The sequence below is a fragment of the Oncorhynchus mykiss genome, chromosome 18, assembly GCF_057628025.1.
Source record: "Oncorhynchus mykiss isolate SJ-2025 chromosome 18, ASM5762802v1, whole genome shotgun sequence".
NCBI lineage: Eukaryota > Metazoa > Chordata > Actinopteri > Salmoniformes > Salmonidae > Oncorhynchus > Oncorhynchus mykiss.
Window position 1 is genome coordinate 52,612,548 of NC_143039.1, and position 21,067 is coordinate 52,633,614.

At 42.0% G+C, this 21,067-nt stretch overlaps 1 protein-coding gene and 1 long non-coding RNA gene across 17 annotated transcripts in view; one reads left to right on the forward strand and one right to left on the reverse strand.

The window, feature by feature from the left end:
* LOC110496356 (rho guanine nucleotide exchange factor 2) overlaps positions 1 to 21,067 on the forward strand; it is a 106,108-nt gene that overhangs the window by 71,445 nt on the left and 13,596 nt on the right. For 6 of the 14 annotated variants that reach the window (XM_090208763.1, XM_036952906.2, XM_090208762.1 and 3 more), the window contains 13 exons: positions 99 to 216; positions 487 to 563; positions 859 to 1,030; positions 2,813 to 2,889; positions 3,057 to 3,229; positions 3,319 to 3,386; positions 4,510 to 4,704; positions 8,563 to 8,661; positions 8,765 to 8,814; positions 13,282 to 13,323; positions 15,046 to 15,096; positions 17,583 to 17,918; positions 20,352 to 20,526. In XM_090208763.1, coding sequence (XP_090064889.1) covers positions 99 to 216; positions 487 to 563; positions 859 to 1,030; positions 2,813 to 2,889; positions 3,057 to 3,229; positions 3,319 to 3,386; positions 4,510 to 4,704; positions 8,563 to 8,661; positions 8,765 to 8,814; positions 13,282 to 13,323; positions 15,046 to 15,096; positions 17,583 to 17,918; positions 20,352 to 20,526 — 1,633 coding nt within the window. Of the gene's footprint in view, positions 1 to 98; positions 217 to 486; positions 564 to 858; positions 1,031 to 2,812; positions 2,890 to 3,056; positions 3,230 to 3,318; positions 3,387 to 3,995; positions 4,705 to 8,562; positions 8,662 to 8,764; positions 8,815 to 13,281; positions 13,324 to 15,045; positions 15,097 to 17,582; positions 17,919 to 20,351; positions 20,527 to 21,067 lie in introns of all 14 variants that reach the window. The other 8 variants (XM_090208764.1, XM_036952907.2, XM_090208766.1 and 5 more) reach the window with 2 other exon arrangements.
* Positions 667 to 21,067, reverse strand: part of LOC110496357 (uncharacterized) — a 37,085-nt gene continuing 16,684 nt past the window's right edge. For all 3 annotated transcript variants that reach the window (XR_016488534.1, XR_002469547.3, XR_016488533.1), the window contains exons 3-4: positions 3,027 to 3,171; positions 667 to 2,850 (exon numbers count right to left, since the gene is read on the reverse strand). This is a non-coding gene — a long non-coding RNA (uncharacterized LOC110496357). The remainder of the gene's footprint in view (positions 2,851 to 3,026; positions 3,172 to 21,067) is intronic.

The window sequence follows — 21,067 nt, forward strand, 5'->3', positions numbered from 1 at the left end:
GCTCTCTTTCACACTAACTCTATCTTTCTCTCTCCCTCCCTTCTGTCTCGTTCACCTTTCATCTCTCTTTCACCCTCTCTTCCTCGCTCTCTGTTCAGCGGGTGTGTCGGGGTCACCTGTTGCGTCGCCATGGTGTCCAGGAGTGCATCCTGTTGGTCACTCAACGCATCACCAAGTACCCTGTCCTCATCCAGCGTATCCTTGACAACACCAAGGGTGAGAAAAACGTTGATACAAAAGCAGGGGCGAGGGTGATATATCAAAGCCCTCCTCACTTTAGATTGAAAGATATGGTTGGGGGCAGCAAACAGTTATGTGGGGTGTAAAAAAATGTAGCTGAACTATGCCAGCTTTTTATATCATGAGGCAAATTAGTTCCTCAGAACTAACTAAAAGCACAGGGTCTTTAAAGTCAATGGCGGAGCATGGTAAAAATCAGCACTACGAATGATATGTCTAACCACCTTATACCCCCCCCCCCCCCAGACAATGAAGAGGAGGCCTCCTGTCTGACCCAGTCTCTGACCCAGATCAGGGAGCTACTTAGCTCAGTGGACCAGCAGGTGCTTTATTCATCCATTTATAGTTTGATTTACTCAAGTTATCACTGAGATCAATTCTGACATGAACCAGCACCTGTTAGTCAGATTGAAATAAAAGACACCATTTTGACTTTCCACACTTTATCTATAAACCCGTCCTTTTACTATGAGAAAGTTACAATTACACAGTGCAGAAAATGTATTGCACACTAACACTATTGTGAACCAGGGTTGTGTTCATTAGGGCACGGAACTGGGTGATTCTCAGTCCATTTGCTTCCAATCAGTGCCTAATGAACATGACCCTGCTGTCCAGGTGATGGAGCTGGAGCGGACTCATCGGCTGCAGGAGATCCGGGCCAGGCTGGACCCACGGGTCGAGGCCAAGGTGAGGGACGGGGGCCTGTTCAGGGGAGGAGAGTTGCTCCGCAGGAGACTCATCCATGAGGGAACGCTGCTCTGGAAGACCCCTGGGTCCAGGCTCAAAGGTGTGTGTGTGTGAGTGGAAGTGTCTGTGTGTGTCAGTGGAGGCTGAGGACAGGGACTTTGTAATGACTTGAATTGAACAGTATCAAACACATGGTAACCAGCCTCCACTAGCTTAAATTTGTCAAATAAGTTTGTACAGTGCCTTCAGAAAGTATTCATAGCCCTGGACTTCTTCCACATTTTGTTGTGTTACAACCTGAATTCAAAATGGTTTAATATCTTTTCTTTCTCGCCCATCTATACACAATACCCCATAATGACAAAGTGAAAACATGTTTTTAGAAATGTTTGCTAATTTATTGAAAATTGAATACAGCAATATCTAATTTACATAAGTATTTACACCCCTTAGTCAATACTTTGTAGAAGCACCTTTGGCAGCGATTACAGCTGTGAGTCTTTCTGAGTAAGTCTCTTAAGAGCTTTGCACACCTGGATTGTGCAACATTTGCCCATTTATTCTTTTCAAAATTCTTCAATCTCTGTCAAATTGGTTGTTGATCATTGCTAGACAACCATTGTCAGGTCTTGTCATATAATTTCAAGTAGATTTAAGTCAAAACTCTAACTTAGAACATTCACCGTCTTCTTGGTAAGCAACTCCCATGAAGATTTGTCCTTGTGTTTTAGGTTATTGTCCTGCTGAAAGGTAAAATCATCTCCCAGACTGAACCCGGTTTTCCTCTATGATTTTGCCTGTGCTTAGCTCTGTTGTTTAATTTTTATCCTGAAAAACTCCCCAGTTTTTAATGATTACAAGCATACCCGTAACATGATGCAGCCACCCCTATGCTTGAAAATATGGAAAGTGGTACTCAGTAATGTGTTGTATTGGATTTTCCTCAAACATAACACTTTGTATTCAGGACAAAAAGTTAATTTATTTTCCACATTTTTTTGCAGTATTACTTTAGTGTCTTATTGCAAACTAGATGCATGTTTTGCTATATTTTGTATTCTGTACAGGCTTCTTTCTTTTCACTCTGTCAATTAGGTTAGTATTGTGGAGTAAATACAATGTTGTTGATCCATCCTCAGTTTTCTCCTATCATAGCCATTAAACTCTGTAACTGTGTAGCTGTTTAAACCATTGGCCTCATGGTAAAATCCCTGTGTGGTTACCTTCCTCTCCGGCAACTGAGATAGGAAGGACGTCTGTGTCTTTATAGTGACTGGGTGTATTGATACACCATCCAAAAGTCTAATTACTAAATTCACCATGCTCAAAGGGAAATTCAGTGTCTGCTTTTTTAAATGTTTACCCATCTACCAATAGGTGCCCTTCTTTGCGAGGCATGAGAAAACCTCCCTGGTATTTTTGGTTGAATCTGTACTTGAAATTAACTGCTTGACTGACCTTACAGATAATTGTATGTGTGGGGTAGTCACTCAAACATGGTAAACACCATTATTATGATTTGTTAAGCAAATGCTTACTCCTGTCCTAGGCTTGCCATAACAAAGGGGTTAAATTCTTATTGACTCAGCTTTTTTTGGGGGGGGGAACATAATTCCACTTTGACATAATGCGGTATTTATTGTGTGTAGGCCAGTGACAAAATATCTCAATTGAATCCATTCTAAATTTAGGCTATAACACATCGACATTGGAAAAAAGTAAAGGGTTGTGAATACTTTCTGAAGGCATTGTAGGGGATGGAACTATCCCCAAAACATGTTGCTTACTCATGTTTTAAAGGAGGTTTTTATTTTGTGTGTGTGCGTGTGTGCGGATTCGTGTGTGTGTGTGTGTGTGTGTGTGTGTGTGTGTGTGTGTTTAGATGTGCAGGTCCTGCTGATGACAGACATCCTAGTGTTCCTACAGGAAAAAGACCAGAGGTTCATCTTCCCTTGTCTAGTAAGCACACACACACACACACACACACACACACACACACTGACAAATACATCAAACAAAAAACACTTGAATATAGAGAGACTTGTTTCGTCACAATTGAATATACTATATGGAAGGTCAGGGAATATAGCAACTACCCTTATTTTTCTCTCTCTTTCTCTTTTCAGGACAAGTCTCCCGTCCTCTCCCTGCAGAACCTCATGATTAGGGAGATAGCCAATCAGGAGCGAGGGCTCTTCCTCATCAGTGACTCCTCTCCTCCGGAGATGTACGAGGTCCATGCTGCCTCAAAAGATGACAAGAACACCTGGATACGCATCATACAGCACACTGTCAGCAGGTATATACATAAACACACATACACACACACACGCACACAGAGACACACACAAACTGCTCATATCCTCACTATCTTTTCTGTCTCTGCAGTTGTCCTTCCAGGGAAGAGTTCCCACTCATAGAGACTGAAGATAAGGCCCTTCTGAGACGACTGAAAGGTCAGCAATGAACACACACTCATACAGATCTATATGTAATATAGGGATGGCAAGATTGCGTCAACATACTCGGCGGCCCTATTTATTACTTTATTTGCTCGGGACGTTTATCTTCTGGACATTAGATCGCCTATAAAAGTCACCACAAATTCGACTTCCCAGACCTTGAACCCTTTGTTTTATATTCTGGATAATTTCTTGATTTCTTGTTTAGATGTTTTATTATTTGTGTATTTGTGTTGTATTCTACTGCACTGTTGGAACTAGTAACATAAGCGTTTTGCTCTACCTACTATAACACCTGCAAATCTGTGTACGTGGCCAATACTTTGATTCGATCTGATGTAGGTATAAACACATTTGTTTGCACATAAGAACTCTGTTTCACTTCTTCTCTACATGACCCTCTGTCAATCTGTCTTCCTTTCTACCTTTCTCCATCGTTCTTTCTCTATCAACCCCTTTGACCATCTCCATTCCTTCTTTTCTCTATCTACACGTCTCCCTTTCAAGCTCTATCTCTCTCTCTCCACCTCTCCCTTTCTCTCTCTCCCTTCCTCTTCACCCTCCCCCCCTCAATCTCTCCCTCTCTCTACATGGTGCCTACAGTACAACGTGCAATTCTCACTCTGTGTGTAGGAGGACAAGTGTGAAGCCTGCCTCCTACTCAATCCCAGTGGAGGAGCTTGTCAAACTATCTTTCCATCACAGCTTTTCTGTCTCTCAATTTCACTCTCTTGGACTCTCATCTTTCTTGCTCACTTGTACCTTCTATTCCTGCACTTCTTCTTTTGTTTTTCTCTCTCTTTGTCTCTCCCTCTTTTCTCTCTCCCTTCTTCCTTTTCTCGATCTCTCACTTATAGCCTACATCCAACTGAACAATGTGTGAATATGATTGCCCCCACTGTTAAGTCAAGAGGTCTTTAGGAAGAGCATCAAGTCAGTCTTTCTCCCTCTCCCCCTCCTCTTTCCCTCCCCCTCTCTTACTCCCTTTCCTTCCCGCTTTCTCTCGACTCTGCTTCTTTCTCCCTACTCCATCTCTTTTTTTCTTTCCCCCCCCTCTATCCCCCACCCCTCTCTACCCTACCCATCTTCCTCTTTCCACTTTCATCTCTCCTTCCAGCGGACATCCAGCAGAAGGACCGGGAGGTGCTGGAGCTGCTCCAGGAGCGGGTCACATTGTTCTCGGACCTGGCTGAGGTGACGGGGGGTCAGGAGGTCATGCTGCCGGGGGGCCCCAACTCCCGGAACCTGTTCCGGGCCGACACGCCCCATGCGCCACTCGGCGAGAGATTGCTCACTGATGCCATCGCAGAGGGTGAGGGGTTGGTGGAGGGAGTGGGGGGCAAGGAGAGGGGGTGGGAGCAGAGTGAGGGAGAGGGGGGTGATATAGAGTTAGGGCAAGGGAGAGAAAGAGTGATAGAGCGCAAGAGAGTTGTTAAAGGACCAGTGCAGCAGTTTTTTGATCTCAATATCAAATCATTTCTGGGTAACAATTTATTACCTAACAGTTTTCCATAAAAATCTACCTAATTGGTGGGTCCAAATAGGAAGCATATGGAACCTGAAGACTAGCTGTTGGCAGAGAGGTTTGGAACTCTCTTTGTTATTGTTATCTTGACTGGTGATGTTACCAGGAAAGCCACAACTCCTCCTATGCAAAACCTGAGGTAAATTGTATTTTCAACTAGCAACTATCACGAAATAACACTGATCAAGTTTGTTCACACTTTTACAGTTTAGTTTCATCAGCTGTTGTACAATATGATACAGAACACAGGAAAAACAGAATTGAGTGCACTGGGCCTTTAAGCAGATTTAGAGAGGGTTAGACTGGAAGAGAGGGAGCGCGATATAGGGAGATGTTGAAACAGAGAGGAGAGCAAGACTAGAGAGGAAAATAAGCAGACAGGAGATAAAGATGGAGAAGCGCAAATAGCCTGTTTAAATGCAGAAACGCAACTGCTACTGTGCGTTCCACTTAACTGACTGCAACGATACTTCAAAGTTGAATTATGGTAGCTATGAAATGCCTTGGCATGTTTTCAGTTGTACTTGGCAATGCACTTAGTCTAAGCATCAACTGTCGCTATTCCTTTACTCAATATTCTACGGATGCATGTGCAATGTGTTGCCACAAAATGGCTGCCAGGTGGTGGTGAAGTTGCCAAACATGCCATACATTTTAGACGACTGACTTCAAAGTTTCCTTCATAGAAGGCCATTGGTTGGCTTACATTACAGTTTTACTTGACTTGGAACCGACATTTGAATTGTGTACTGTCTGTACAATTAAATATTAGAACCTATTATTCAAAGCCTTCGAGCGACATTTACACAAACAGCAAACTATCAACTCATCATCACCCAGACATTGATTGGCGTGTACAGTTGTCCAGTTCCCTCCCTACATACCGTGAAGATGGCAATGTCTTCAATGGGTATCATGTGTATGTTTTTGAATATCCAATGTTACATTTGAAGTGGCTGTCAACCCCTAGGCTAATGTTGCTCTCATGGAATGTCATTCCTTGAGCACCATACCATAGAAAGTGCTAAATGCATGTGAAATGTCTTGACAGTGTACATTTGTTTTAGCTTGCCCGCCCATATGGAAAACAATCATACAAATCAAATAAGAATCTTGTATGGCAGGAGAAGATTACTTAAAAAAAAAAAAATGTTTATAAATAATCTGGTAAAATGTTGTGTTTTACCTTATATGTCAGTGGTGTCAGTGGTGCACTGTTGAAGTCAGAAGTTTACATACAGTTTGTTTGGACTCATTAAAACTTGTTTTTCAACCACTCCACAAATGTCTTGTTAACTATAGTTTTGGCAAGTCGGTTAGGACATCTACTTTGTGCATGACACAAGTCGTTTTTCCAACAATTGTTTACAGACAGATTATTTCACTTATAATTCACTGCATGACAATTCCAGTGGGTCAGAAGTTTACATACACTAAGTTGACTGTGCCTTTAAACAGCTTGGAAAATTCCAGAAAATTATGCCATGGCTTTAGAAGCTTCTGATAGGCTAATTGACATCATTTGAGTTAATTGGAGGTGTACCTGTGGATGTATTTCAAGGCCTACTGTCAAACTCAGTTCCTCTTTGCTTTACATCATGGTCAAAATAAATCAGCCAAGACTCAATTGTAGAGCTCCACAAGTCTGGTTCATCATTTGGAGCAATTTCCAAATGCCTGAAGGTACCACGTTCATCTGTACAAACAATAGTACGCAAGTATAAACACCATGGGACCACACAGCCGTCATACCGCTCAGGAAGGAGACGCGTTCTGTGTCCTAGAGATGAACGTACTTTGGTGCGAAAAGTGAAAATCAATCCCAGAACAACAGCAAAGGACCTTGTGAAGACACTGGAGGATACAGGTACAATAGTATCTATACCAACATTAAAATGAGTCCTATGTCGACATAACCTGAAAGGCCGCTCAGCAAGGAAGAAGCCACTGCTCCAAAACCGCCATAAAAAAGCCAAACTACGGTTTGCAACTACACACGGGGAAAAATATTGTACTTTTTGGAGACATGTCCTCTGGTCTGATGAAACAAAAAGGGAACTATTTGGCCATAATGACCATCGTTATGTTTGGAGGAAAAAGGGGAAGGCTTGCAAGCCGAAGAACACCATCCGAACCGTGAAGCACGGGGGTGGCAGCATCATGTTGTTGGGGTGCTTTGCTGCAGGAGGGACTGGTGCACTTCACAAATAGATGGCATCATGAGGATGTAAAATTATGTGGATATATTGAAGCAACATCTCAAGACATCAGTTAAAGCTTGGTCGGAAATGGGTCTTCCAAATGGACAATGACCCCAAGCATACTTCCAAAGTTGTGGCAAAATGGCTTAAGGACAACAAAGTCAAGGTATTGGATTGGCCATCACAAAGCCCCGACCTCATTCCTACAGAAAACTTGTGGGCAGAACTGAAAAAGCGTGTGCGAGCAAGGAGGCCTACAAACCTGACTCAGTTACACCAGCCCTGTCAGGAGGAATGGGTCCAAATTCACCCAACTTATTGTGGGAAGCTTGTGGAAGGCTACCCGAAACGTTTGACACAAGTTCAAGAATTTAAAGGCAATGCACCCAAATAATAATTTAGTGTATGTAAACTTCTGACCCACTGGGACTGTGATGAAAAAAATTTAAGCTGCAATAAAACAGGCTCTCTACCATTATTCTGACACTTCACATTCTTAAAATAAAGTGGTGATCCTAACTGACCTAAGACAGGGACATTTTACAAGGAATGTCAGGAATGGTGAAAAACTGAGTTTAAATGCATTTGGCTAAGGTGTATGTAAACTTCTGACTTCTGACTTGTGTCAATAATTCTCAAACATCTCCTTGTGGACCCCCAGCCAAATACATGATGGTGGTCATTTTCCCACATAGATATGGTACGACATATCTGAGACAAAATAAACAAATTAAACAGTATGAGTCATCAATTAATGTTCTAAGAAAAGTGTATGTATGATTTTGTAACCTCTACAAAATAAATGCTTTCCTTATAGGTTTCACCTTTTTTCTATAAGTCAACATATAAAAAACCATGGCAATTACTATCTGAAAATACAATATTTGTAGATACATTTTCATTTTCAAGAATGAGTTTCCATGGTAAGAAAACAATAGGCTGGGTAGCACCTCCTACTGGACAGTTGATTTATCTAAAGATATCCCTTTACTCTCCAATCAAGGATTTTAACCAAGCCCAGCCCAGCCCAGCCCTGCTTAGCTTTGATATTTGTCACTGACTACTACCAATGTGCTATCGAGAGAATGATTGTTGAGATATAAATATATTACCAGATACTTATTATATTATTTGTTAGATTATTGTACAAATAATCTTATTCTGCCATACAAGGTTTTATTTAAATGTTCATGATTTTTTTTTATTAATCTTGTTTGTGTATTTGCTGCCATATGTATAACATAGAAGTTCCAGGTAGAACATGTTTCTATATCTTTTCCTTGTGGGCGGTGCCCCGGGTGGGCGTAGAGTTCACTTTACGACCAATGGAATGGTCTAAAATGTAAAAACTCGATCCACACTGTGTCGTAGGTGAGTTAAAATGAATGCACCATACATTTTGTTAAGGCACTTATGATGTGTTGTCTGTCTTTGTGTCTCCCAGTGGATAGGCTGAGTGAGCTACTCCTGGGCTCCACCTTTGAAATGCCTCTGCCCTGCAGTTTCAATGGTCACCCGAACCACACAGGGGCGCTAGTGATCAGTGAGTGACTCCTTTGTGCCATTGATTGACAAGTTGTATAGTAGTCTAGACTCCATAGCACTGTGAGCAATGATCATTGAGTGACCTTTGTGTTTATTTGTAGACGGTCAGGAGGTGGTTGTCAATGGAACGCACGGGTCCCCAGCAGCAAAGGTGAGGTCCTAATAATTTACTGTGGTCTACCAGGCTTAGAACCAAGGTCTCCCATGTGCCACAAAGCCAAGCTAAAGTCATGCGCTGAGCTACAGTAAAGCCAAGTCCTTAGCTCGGGAAGCTAACAGAAGTCTTCGGGACGCAGGCAAGATTGCTCATTGTGAGCATGGTTCATGTGTGGGAATCAAATCAAGGTGTAGACTAACAGTGAAATGCTTACTTATGGGCCCTTTCCAACTGTACAGAGAGAAAAACATTGAAATAATAGAGAAATTATAACACAAGGAATAAATAAATACACAATGAGTAATGATAACTTGGCTATATACATGGGGAACCAGTACCGAGTTGATGTGCAGGGGTATGAGGTAATTGAAGTAGATATGTACAGTACCAGTCAAAAGTTGACCCAACACACCACCAGGCTATGTAAGGGCTATTTGACCAAGAAGGACAGTGATGGATTGCTGCATCAGATGACCTGGCCTCCACAATCACCCAATCTCAACCAAATTGAGATGGTTTGGGATGAGTTGGAATGCAGAGTGAAGGAAAAGCAGCCAACAAGAGCTCAGCATATGTGGGAACTCCTTCAAGACTGTTGGAAAAGCATTCCAGGTGAAGCTGGTTGAAAGAATGCCAAGAGTGTGCAAAACTGTCATCAAGGCGAAGCGTGCTACTTTGAAGAATCTAAAATATAGAGTATATTTTGATTGATTTAAGACTTTTTTGGTTACTACATGATTCCATATGTGTTTTTTCATAGTTTTGATGTCTTCACTATTATTCTACAATGTAGAAAAATGTAAAAAGAAAGAAAAGCCCTTGAATGAGTAGGTGTGTCCAAACGTTTGACTGTACTGTACATGTAGGTAGGGATAAAGTAACTAGGCAACAAGATAGAGAAACAGCAGCAGAGTATGTGATGAGTCAAAAGAGTTCATGCAAAAATGGTCAATGCAGATTGTCGGGGTAGCTATTGGTTAACTATTTAGCAGTCTTATGGCTTGAGGGTAGAAGGTGTTCAGGGTCCTGTTGGTTCCAGACATCGGTACCGCATGCCGTGCAGTAGCAGAGAGAACAGTCTATGACTTGGTTGGCTGGAGTCTTAGACAGTTTTGTGCCTTCCTCTGACAACGCCTAGTATAGAGGTCCTGGATGACACGGAGCTTGGCCCCAGTGATGTTCTGGGCCTTACGCACTACCCTTGCGCCTTGCAGTGGAATGCCAAGCAGTTGCCATACCAGGCGGTGATGCAGCCAGTCAAGATGCTCTCAATGGTGCAGCTGTATAACTTTTTGAGGGCCCATGCCGACTCTTTTCAAGAGACGTTGTTGTGCCCTCTTCACATCTGTGTTGGTGTGTGTGGACCATGACGATTCCTTAGTGATGTGGATACCGAGGAACTTGAAGCTCTCAACCTACTCCACTACAACTCCGTTGATGTGGATGTGGGAGTGCTCGCCCCTCCGTTTCCTGTAGTCCACGATCAGCTCCTTTGTCTTGCTGATATTGAGGGAGAGGTTGTTTTCCTGGAACCACACTTCCAGGTGATCAGGCGTACTACTGTCGTATTGGCAGACTTAATGATGATGTTGAGGTTGTGCACGGCCACGCAGTTCTGGGTGAAGGTGAACAGAGAGTACACGAGGGGACTAAGCACGCACCCCTGAGGGGCCCCCGTGTTGAGGGTCACTGTGACAGTGTTGTTGCCTACCCTCACCACCTGGGGGCGGCCCATCAGGAAGTCCAGGATACAGTTGCAGAAGGAGGTGTTTAATCCCAGGATCCTCTCTCCCTGCCGTCCGGGACAGCTGGTGCTCTCATGCATGGTTTGTGTTGCTAGCCTCAAAGCGAGCATAGAAGGTATTTAGCTCATCTGGTAAGCTTGCATCACTGGACAGCGCACTCCTGGGTTTCCATTTGTAATCCGTGATAGTTTGCGAGCCCTGCCACATCCGAAGAGCGTCAGAGCCGGTGTAGTAGGATTCAGCCCCTGTGTTGGTAGCACCATGCTTCAACTAACTGATCAAACGGAAATTTGTTGTGAGAATTATTTACCATATACTTTTTATAGGCAGGGTTCAATTCCATATTACACTCTGGAGGTGCCCTAAATAGAAATAGGGGTTTGTACCATCGTTGTTATTTGAAGAGGATGCCCGCAGTGATATTTTAGTGCTTATGAGGTTATGGCCCTGATTTGTCATACGAGTGGCACCACAGAGATAAATCAATCCAGCTATGAAGGTTAATTGTGCCAATAACATTGTAGACTGAAGTTCATGGTTAGCTGGCCATTTTACAGTGTCATGTCATCATCCAGCTTCTTTTAGTCTAAGATTGATTTATGTCTGGTGGCAACAGCCCCAGGTCTGTCATAAGACAAAATGGGTGTAGACAACATTCCTGCCAACATACTGGTCAACCCAAATAAACAAATATTGAAGACAGATTAGCAGTTCTAGTCATTTTTAATATAGGCTTGTGATCGCTTAAAGCTGGGTCATGTTCATTAGAGCAGGGGACCCTTTGAATTAGCAGTGAGACACCAATTTTTTATTGGTCACTTTGGTGCCAGTGAAATAAATGTAGCTGGTCATGTTCGTTTTTGGTTCACAATGAGCTTTTCCTTTTATCAATATTTATTCAACCAGTAATCGTTTTGCAACAATTGGTATGCAGACCAGGTATTCAAAAGGTTTGGTCCGAAGTCTTGGCTGAATCTTTGCAATGCACAAATCAGTCATCGTGCACTGTTTTGAATTAAACTTTCGTAAGGTTTCCCCAAAAAACCATTCCAATTAAAATTTGACTGCTGGGTAGACCTACCTGGCAGAATGATATCATGATGATTTGTATCAGTCGTGGGGCATTTGTTTTGCAAACTCTGCCATCACATGAAAACTACACTATACATTGTACAGTACAAAAATACTGCTAGCCAAACACAACGGTCTCTTGATAGGTGCACAGTTGAATTAAGGGGAAACTACACCCTGGCAGAAATATATCATGATGATTTGTATCAATTGCTGGGCATTTGTTTTGCAAACTCTGCCATCACATGTAGCTTACACTGTACATTGTACAGTACAAAAACAAAGCTAGCCAAACACAAGTCTCTTGCTAGGTGTACAATTGAATGAAAGAGCAACTACACCCTCCAAATTATAATTGTTCCCAGACCTTATGATGTGGTTTAAGCATTGTTGTAGACTAGTTTTTCTATTAACAAAATAAGTGTGATTTTGAGAATGAAAATCGGGAAAAATCTAACCAGGAAAACAGAATTTTCCAAAATATAAAATTGATTTTATAGGGTCCAATAACTGTGGAGTGACTCTTCAAAATCGCTGACAATAACACCCTTTTTGAGATTGTGCAAAGGGTAGATTTTTTACTCCTCTTAACAATCAATGTAAAATGTAATTTTGTGAATGTAGGGTAGGTCATTATAGGCAACAGACTACTTACTCAGCCTGAAAATTAAATATAAAATGTAAATGATGTGCGCATCATCTGCTATCCCGGGCCAGTATTGTTTTCATTCAGGCCAGTAGCTTTCAGTTGGCACTGGCCTGGTGTGCCACAGGCAAATTTGCCTGAATGTCAAGCCATGCAATGGCATTCTACTTAAAAAAAAATCATCATTAGCCTGGTTCTGTATGGAATGCATGTACATTATGGAACACAGGTCAGGTCATCATTGGTGTGACCAAATCATGTGCTGGTGCCATCAACTGAAAAAGTTAGTCTAGAGCCCTGGCCCGAGTGAAAATTTGAAAAAGTTTGAGAACCACTGCATTAGGGCATTTGCAATGTCCATGTAGTCCCTCCCTGTTTCAGTCCGATTTCTGTTTGGTGCCTAATGAATATGACCTTATGTTTGAAGTTTCAAGTGAAGGCATCCGTTATTCATGAGTCTTCCACTCTGAGTTTTTATAGCTTGACAGCTCTGTTTCAAGCAGTGCCATGGAGTATCCATGGCAACATACATTTTTCCAATCACCGTTATTTTCTTAAGCCTAGCTCTATTCTGAAATGTCATTATAATTATAGGAACGTTTCACAATAAAACCCTACTGGTTTCCTTAGAAAAATATTCATAAATTGCAAAAGTTGAAAAGTATTTTGTTAGCCAACATTTTTCACCTCCACCAAAGGAATGGAATTTCTATTGTGATATGAAGCAATGCTATACTACAGTCAATCAGTGAGTAATTTGCTTACTTTAATGGCATTTTAAATCTCAATATACAGAAACAAAGTGATATGAGGATCATACAGATATTATGCATAGTTTATGCTTGCATGAAACACTTATCAGTTTAGCTCTGTGGCATTAATTGTTGTTTATTTTATTAAAAAAAATCTTATACCAATTCATCTGATAGTGCTTTGTGAATAAACAATTGTTTAGACATTTAAGTGTTGATTAAGATAATAGTATTTCAAATTTCCCAGGACCGGAATGGGAATCAGGCTGGAGATAGGCCCTCAACTGAGGTACAGTGGTCAATGCACACTGAATCCACACTATCTTATAATGAACTACTGTCACTTTATCCATACATGTCTAACTAGCTAACAGAGAACCCATTGAAATATTTGGCTAAAGATGGCGAGAGGTTGTGTGTCTGTGTTGTGGAGATGTCTGCGTGTGCTTGTTTGTGTAGCCTATGAAATAGAGCAAGGTACAGTGCATTCAGATAGTATTCAGACCCCTTGACTTTTCCCACATTTTGTTACATTACATCCTTATTCTAAAATGCATTACATTTTTTCCCCCTCATCAATCTGCACACAATACCCCATAATGATAAAACAAAAAACGTTTTTTAGAAATGTTTGCAAATGTATTAAAATAAAGAACTGATATCACATTTACAAAAGTGTTCAGATCCTTTACTCTGTACTTTGTTGAAGCACCTTTGGCAGCGATTACAGCACACCTGTATTTGAAGAGCTTCTCCCATTCTTCTCTGCAGATCCTCTCAAGCTCTGTCAGGTAGGATGGGGACCGTTGCTGCACAGTTATTTTCAGGTCTCTCCAGAGATTTTTGATCAGGTTCAAATCCGGGCTCTGGCTGGGCCACTCAAGGACATTCAGAGACTTGGCTGTGTGCTTAGAGTCATTGTCCTGTTGGAAGGTGAACCTTTGCCTCAGTCTGAGGTCCTGAGCGCTCTGGAGCAGGTTTTCAACAAGGATCTCTCTGTACTTTGCTCCGTTCATCTTTGCCTCAAACCTGACTAGTCTCCCAGTCCCTGCTGCTGAAAAACATCCCCACAGCATGATGCTGCCACCACCGTGCATCACCGTAGGGAGGGTGCCAGGTTTCCTCTAGACGTGACGCTTGGCATTCAGGTCAAGTTCAATATTGGTTTCATCAGACCAGAGAATCTTGTTTCTCATGGTCTGAGAGTCTTTGGGTGCCTTTTGGCAAACTCCAAGCGGGCTATCATGTGCCTTTTACTGAGGATTGGCTTCCGTCTGGCCACTTTACCATAAAGGCCTGATTGGTGGAGTGCTGCAATGATGGTTGTCCTTCTAGAATGTTCCCCCATCTCCAGAGAGGAACTCTGGAGCTCTGTCAGAGTGACCACTGGGTTCTTGGTCACCTCCCTGACCAAGGCCCTTCCCCGTCGATTGCTCAGTTTGGCCGGGTAGCCAGCTCTAGGAAGAGTCTTGGTGGTTCCAAACTTCTTCTGTTTAAGAATGATGGAGTCCACTGTGTTCTTGGGGACCTTCAATGCTGCTTACATGTTTTGGTACCCTTCCCCAGATCTGTGCCTCGACATAATCCTGTCTCGGAGCTCTATGGACAATTCCTTCGACCTCATGGCTTGGTTTTTGCTCTGACATGCACTGTCAAAGTGGGACCTTATATAGACAGGTGTGTGCCTTTCCAAATCATGTCCAATCAATTGAACTTACCACAGGTGAACTCCAATCAAGTTGTAGAAACATCAAGGATGATCAATGGAAACAGGATGCACCTGAGCTCAATTTCGAGTCTCTTACCAATGGGTCTGAATACTTATGTAAATAAGGTATATCGCTTTGTCATTATGGGGCATTGTGTGTAGATAAAAAAAAAAATCAATTTTAGAATAAGGCTGTAAGGTTGTGGAAAAAGTCAAGGGGTCTGAATACTTCCCGAAGGCACTGTATATGCTCTTAATGGCATTGACATATTTATTTTATCACTGATGGTGTATGTTTTTCAGGAAGCGTATCAGAGGCTGGTCAACCTTAGTGCCTACCTTCATGCCCTCCAGGTCAGTGGATGTGTCTCTTTGTACCAAACCTGAGTCGAATACAAATGTCAAATATCTTCAAATTCTTGACTGTATTTGAGGTGCTCTTTATTTAACCGAGTTTGCATTTTCGGGACTATTTAATTGGTTCTTAATGTGCTGAAGTATTTGAGATGTCTTTGACCCATATTTCCAGTTTTGCAGTAGACTTGCTTAGGCTTCTGCTTGTTTTAATCAGCTTGAATAGGAATGTATTATTTTCCTTTCATGATCTCACAGTTGATAAAGTATTTTCTATTGTGACATCTATAAATATATTCCTATCTATAGCTTGTGCCTTCATTCCTGTAGATCAAACAAAAATAAAAGTTTATTGGTTGAATATACAGATTTGCAGATGTTATTGCAGGTGTAATTACTGCAGTAACACCTAGCAATAAAATAACTATACACATATATTCCAGAAATGAAAAAAACAAAGTTATAGGATGAGCCATGACTATAATACAGTATTTACAGTGCCTTGCGAAAGTATTCGGCCCCCTTGAACTTTGCGACCTTTTGCCACATTTCAGGCTTCAAACATAAAGATATAAAACTGTATTTTTTTGTGAAGAATCAACAACAAGTGGGACACAATCATGAAGTGGAACAACATTTATTGGATATTTCAAACTTTTTTAACAAATCAAAAACTGAAAAATTGGGCGTGCAAAATTATTCAGCCCCCTTAAGTTAATACTTTGTAGCGCCACCTTTTGCTGCGATTACAGCTGTAAGTCGCTTGGGGTATGTCTCTATCAGTTTTGCACATCGAGAGACTGAATTTTTTTCCCATTCCTCCTTGCAAAACAGCTCGAGCTCAGTGAGGTTGGATGGAGAGCATTTGTGAACAGCAGTTTTCAGTTCTTTCCACAGATTTTCGATTGAATTCAGGTCTGGACTTTGACTTGGCCATTCTAACACCTGGATATGTTTATTTTTGAACCATTCCATTGTAGATTTTGCTTTATGTTTTGGATCATTGTCTTGTTGGAAGACAAATCTCCGTCCCAGTCTCAGGTCTTTTGCAGACTCCATCAGGTTTTCTTCCAGAATGGTCCTGTATTTGGCTCCATCCATCTCCCCATCAATTTTAACCATCTTCCCTGTCCCTGATGAAGAAAAGCAGGCCCAAACCATGATGCTGCCACCACCATGTTTGACAGTGGGGATGGTCTGTTCAGCTGTGCTGCTTTTACGCCAAACCAAACGTTTTGCATTGTTGCCAAAAAGTTCAATTTTGGTTTCATCTGACCAGAGCATCTTCTTCCACATGTTTGGTGTGTCTCCCAGGTGGCTTGTGGCAAACTTTAAACGACACTTTTTATGGATATCTTTAAGAAATGGCTTTCTTCTTGCCACTCTTCCATAAAGGCCAGATTTGTGCAATATACGACTGATTGTTGTCCTATGGACAGAGTCTCCCACCTCAGCTGTAGATCTCTGCAGTTTATCCAGAGTGATCATGGGCCTCTTGGCTGCATCTCTGATCAGTCTTCTCCTTGTATGAGCTGAAAGTTTAGAGGGACGGCCAGGTCTTGGTAGATTTGCAGTGGTCTGATACTCCTTCCATTTCAATATTTGTATCCAAATCCGGCTTTAAACTTCTTCACAACAGTATCTCGGACCTGCCTGGTGTGTTCCTTGATCTTCATGATGCTCTCTGCGCTTTTAACGGACCTCTGAGTCTATCACAGTGCAGGTGCATTTATACGGAGACTTGATTACACACAGGTGGATTGTATTTATTATCATTAGTAATTTAGGTCAACATTGGATCATTCAGAGATCCTCACTGAACTTCTGGAGAGAGTTTGCTGCACTGAAAGTAAAGGGGCTGAATAATTTTGCACACCCAATTTTCAGTTTTTGATTTGTTAAAAAAGTTTGAAATATCCAATAAATGTCGTTCCACTTCATGATTGTGTCCCACTTGTTGTTGATTCTTCACAAAAAAATACAGTTTTATATCTTTATGTTTGAAGCCTGAAATGTGGCAAAAGGTCGCAAAGTTCAAGGGGGCCGAATACTTTCGCAAGGCACTGTATATATGCAGGGTAGAGTACTGGGTGGTAGCCAGCTAGAACAGTGACTAAGGTTCAGGGCAGGGTACTGGGCAGAGGCCAGCTAGTGGTGACTCTTTAATAGTCTGATGGCCTGGAGATACTCCCGTCACATTTGTATTTTAGCTTTAATTAACTAGGCAAGTCAGTTAAGAACAAATTCTTATTTTCAATGACAGCCTAGGAACAGTAGGTTAACTACCTTGTTCAGGGGCAGAACAACCAATGTATTTTTCCTTGTCAGCTCGGGGATTCAATCTTGCAACCTTTCGGTTACTAGTACAACGCTCTAACCACTAGGCTACCCTGACACCCCAATGACATGGAGTCAGCAATGCTACCACTAGATCAGTCTCCTCATATGTCACTCCATTCCCTTCTAACTTATTCTCCTTCTCCCAGGGCACCGTGATCAAGCAGGACTCCATCCTGGAGCTCTGCCTGCGCTCTGAAGGCCCACCAGTCGATACCCCGACCACGCCCACCGGACGGGTCTGGCACTCCCTGTCACGTGACGCGGGCATGGCTGAGGCCAGCACGGGGGTGGCCATCGGGGAGCTGGCCCTGCTCCAGAGGCAGCACAGCCTCCTGCAGGAGGAGCTCAGTAGGCTGCGGGGTACCGAGGGCCGCCTGAGGGATAGCGAAAAGGCCCGCGCCCAGCTGGAGAGGCAGGTCCGCGACATGAAGGCCCACAGTGCCACTATGATGGACAGTGTGGGAACTGCAGGCTCAGAGCAGGTATGGGCAACTTTGATGGGGGTGGGGGGGCCACAAAAAATCTGATCTCATCATGAGGGGCTGCAGTTGCTCGCGGGTCTGCGTACCCACATCCCCCCCCCCCCCCCCCACCCCACATTGCGAGCAAAACATTTTAGTGACCCCCCTCTTGACAGTGGAGATGGAAAAAAATCAGTTTGAGTTCATTTGCTGCAATTCGACACATTCTGCCACGGGGCCGAGAGGACAATGGTCTGTTTTACAGCTTATTCCTGCACTTCTACACATTTTGCCATAGGGTGGGAGAAATGTTTGCAGTTTTTAATATATCTGAGTGAGACTGACTAACAAAATCAATGGGGGGCCTCACAGCCCATTCGACCATGATAACAAGTTTACATAGCAGGGTGCTAAACTAACTTAGCGATCTAAAAAATGTAGCTGACATGGGCTAATTGACTATCAGTGACTGACAACAGAAAAACTGCTGATGCACAACCAAATTTCGAAATTGCACCTTGTGTATTTTACTATTCCAACTCGCAACAGTAAGCTTAGACACCAACTCTGACACTGATTTTTACCAAGGTCATTGTTGTAGATGAGAATCTGATAATGGGAATATGCTCTCAATCATCTGAGTTGAGTAAATGCCTTCAGAAAGTATTCATACCTCTTGACTTATTTTACAATTTGTTGTTACAGCCTAAATTCAAAATGGATCAAATAGATTATTTTTCTCACCCATTTTTTTCTCACCACACAATTGCCCATAATGACAAAGTTTAGCTAATTTATTGAAAATGAAATATCTAATTTACATAAGTATTCTCACCCCTGAGTCAATAGAATCACCTTTGGCAACGATTACATCTAAGTGTCTTTTTTTGGGTAAGTTTCTAAGAGCTTTGCACACCTGGATTGTAGAATATTTGCACATTATTCTTTTAAAAATTATTCAAGCTCTGTCAAGTTGGTTGTTGATCATTGCTAGACAGCCATTTTCAAGACTTGCCGTAGATTTTCAAGATATATTTCAGTCAAAACTGTAACTCGGCGACACAGGAACATTCAATGTCATCTTGGTAAGCAACTCCAGTGTATATTTGGCCTTGTGTTTTAGGTTATTGTCCTGCTGAAAGGTGAATTTGTCTCCCGGTGTCTGTTGGAAAGCAGGCTGAACCAGGTTTTTGCCTAAAATTAGCTCTATTCCGTTTATTTTTATCCTAAAAAACTCCCTAGCCCTTGCTGATGACAATCAATCAATCAATCAAATGTATTTATAAAGCCCTTTTTACATCACAAAGTGCTATACAGAAACCCAGCCTAAAACCCCAAACAGCAAGCAATTCAGATGTAGAAGCACGGTGGCTAGGAAAAACTCCCTAGAAAGGCAGGAAACTTGGAAGAAACCTAGAGAGGAACCAGGCTCTGAGGGGAGGCCAGTCCTCTTCTGGCTGTGCCGGGTGGAGATTATAACAGTACATGGTCAAGATGTTCAAACGTTCACAGATGACCAGCAGGGTCAAATAATAACAATCACAAGCATACCCATAACATGATGCAGCCACCACCATGCTTGAAAATATGAAGGGTGGTACTCAAACATAATGCAAAACATAATGCTTTGTATTCAGGACATAAAGTTAATTTATTTGCCACATTCTTTGCAATTTTACTTTAATGCCTTATTGCAAACAGGATCCATGTTTTGGAATATGTTTTATTCTGTAGAGGCTTCCTTTTCACACTGTCACTTAGTATTTTGGAGTAACTACAATGTTGTTGATCCATCCTCAGTTTTCTTCTATGACAGCCATTAAACTCTGTAACTGTTTTAAAGTGATCATTGGCCTCATGGTGAAATCCCTGAGCAGTTTCTTAACTGAATTAGGAAGGACGCCAGTATCTATGTATTGACACACTATCCAAAGTGTAATTAATAACTTCACCATGCTCAAAGGGATATAGATTTTTTTTTTTACCCATCTACCAATAGGTGCTCTTCTTTACGAGGCATTGGAAAACCTCCCTGGTCTTTGTGGTAGAATCTGTGTTTGAAATTCACTGCTCGACTGAGAGACCTTGCAGATAATTGTATGTGTGCGGTAGTCATTCAAAATCATGTTGAACACTATTATTCACAACATTTTTACTCCTGAACGTATTTAGGCATGCCATAGCAAAGGGGTTTAATACTTATTGAAAACATTTCAAGTTTTCATTTTTTATTAACTTGTAACATTTTTATGGGGGTGTAAAGTCAGGCCAGTGACACAAAATCTGAATGTAATACATGTTTCATTCAGGCTGTAACAAAATGTGGAAGAAGTCAAGGGGTCTGAATACTTTCTGAAGGCACTGGAGGTTATATATTAGCCAAATATAGAAAAAAAAGTGTCAGTAGGTGTCACAATTGATCTGGTGTGTCGTTCCACTTGTCATCTTGCCTAGGCTCCACCCCTTCGCAGAGCAAGTGAAACCAACGCAGACACCCAATTGGCCAGCCAGGAGTCAATCGAGCATTTGGAAGGGCATCATGATGGCAGTGACCTGGAGGTGGAGGTGACGTCAGATGAGGAGGAGGAGGAGGAGGCCAAAGCATCACCGCGCTCAGAGAGTCCCCATGGTGTGTAAAGAGTCTTAGTAAACAACACTTCCAAGTGTACAGTCGTGGCCAAAAGTTTTGAGAATGACACAAATATTAATTTTCACAAAGTTTGCTGCTTCAGTGTCTTTAGATATTTTTGTCAGATGTTACTATGGAATACTGAAGTATAACTACAAGTCAAAGGATTTTATTGACTATTACATAAAGTTGATGCAAAGAGTCAATATTTGCAGTGTTGACCCTTCTTTTTCAAGACCTCTGCAATCCGCCCTGGCATGCTGTCAATTAACTTCTGGGCCACATCCTGACTGATGGCAGCCCATTCGTGCATAATAAATGCTTGGAGTTTGTCACAATTTGTGGGTTTTTGTTTGTCCACCCGCCTCTTGATAATTGACCACAAGTTCTCAATGGGATTAAGGTCTGGGGAGTTTCCTGGCCATGGACCCAAAATATCGATGTTTTGTTCCCCGAGCCACTTAGGTATCACTTTTGTCTTATGGCAAGCTGCTCCATCATGCTGGAAAAGGCAAAGTCACCAAACTGTTCCTGGATAGTT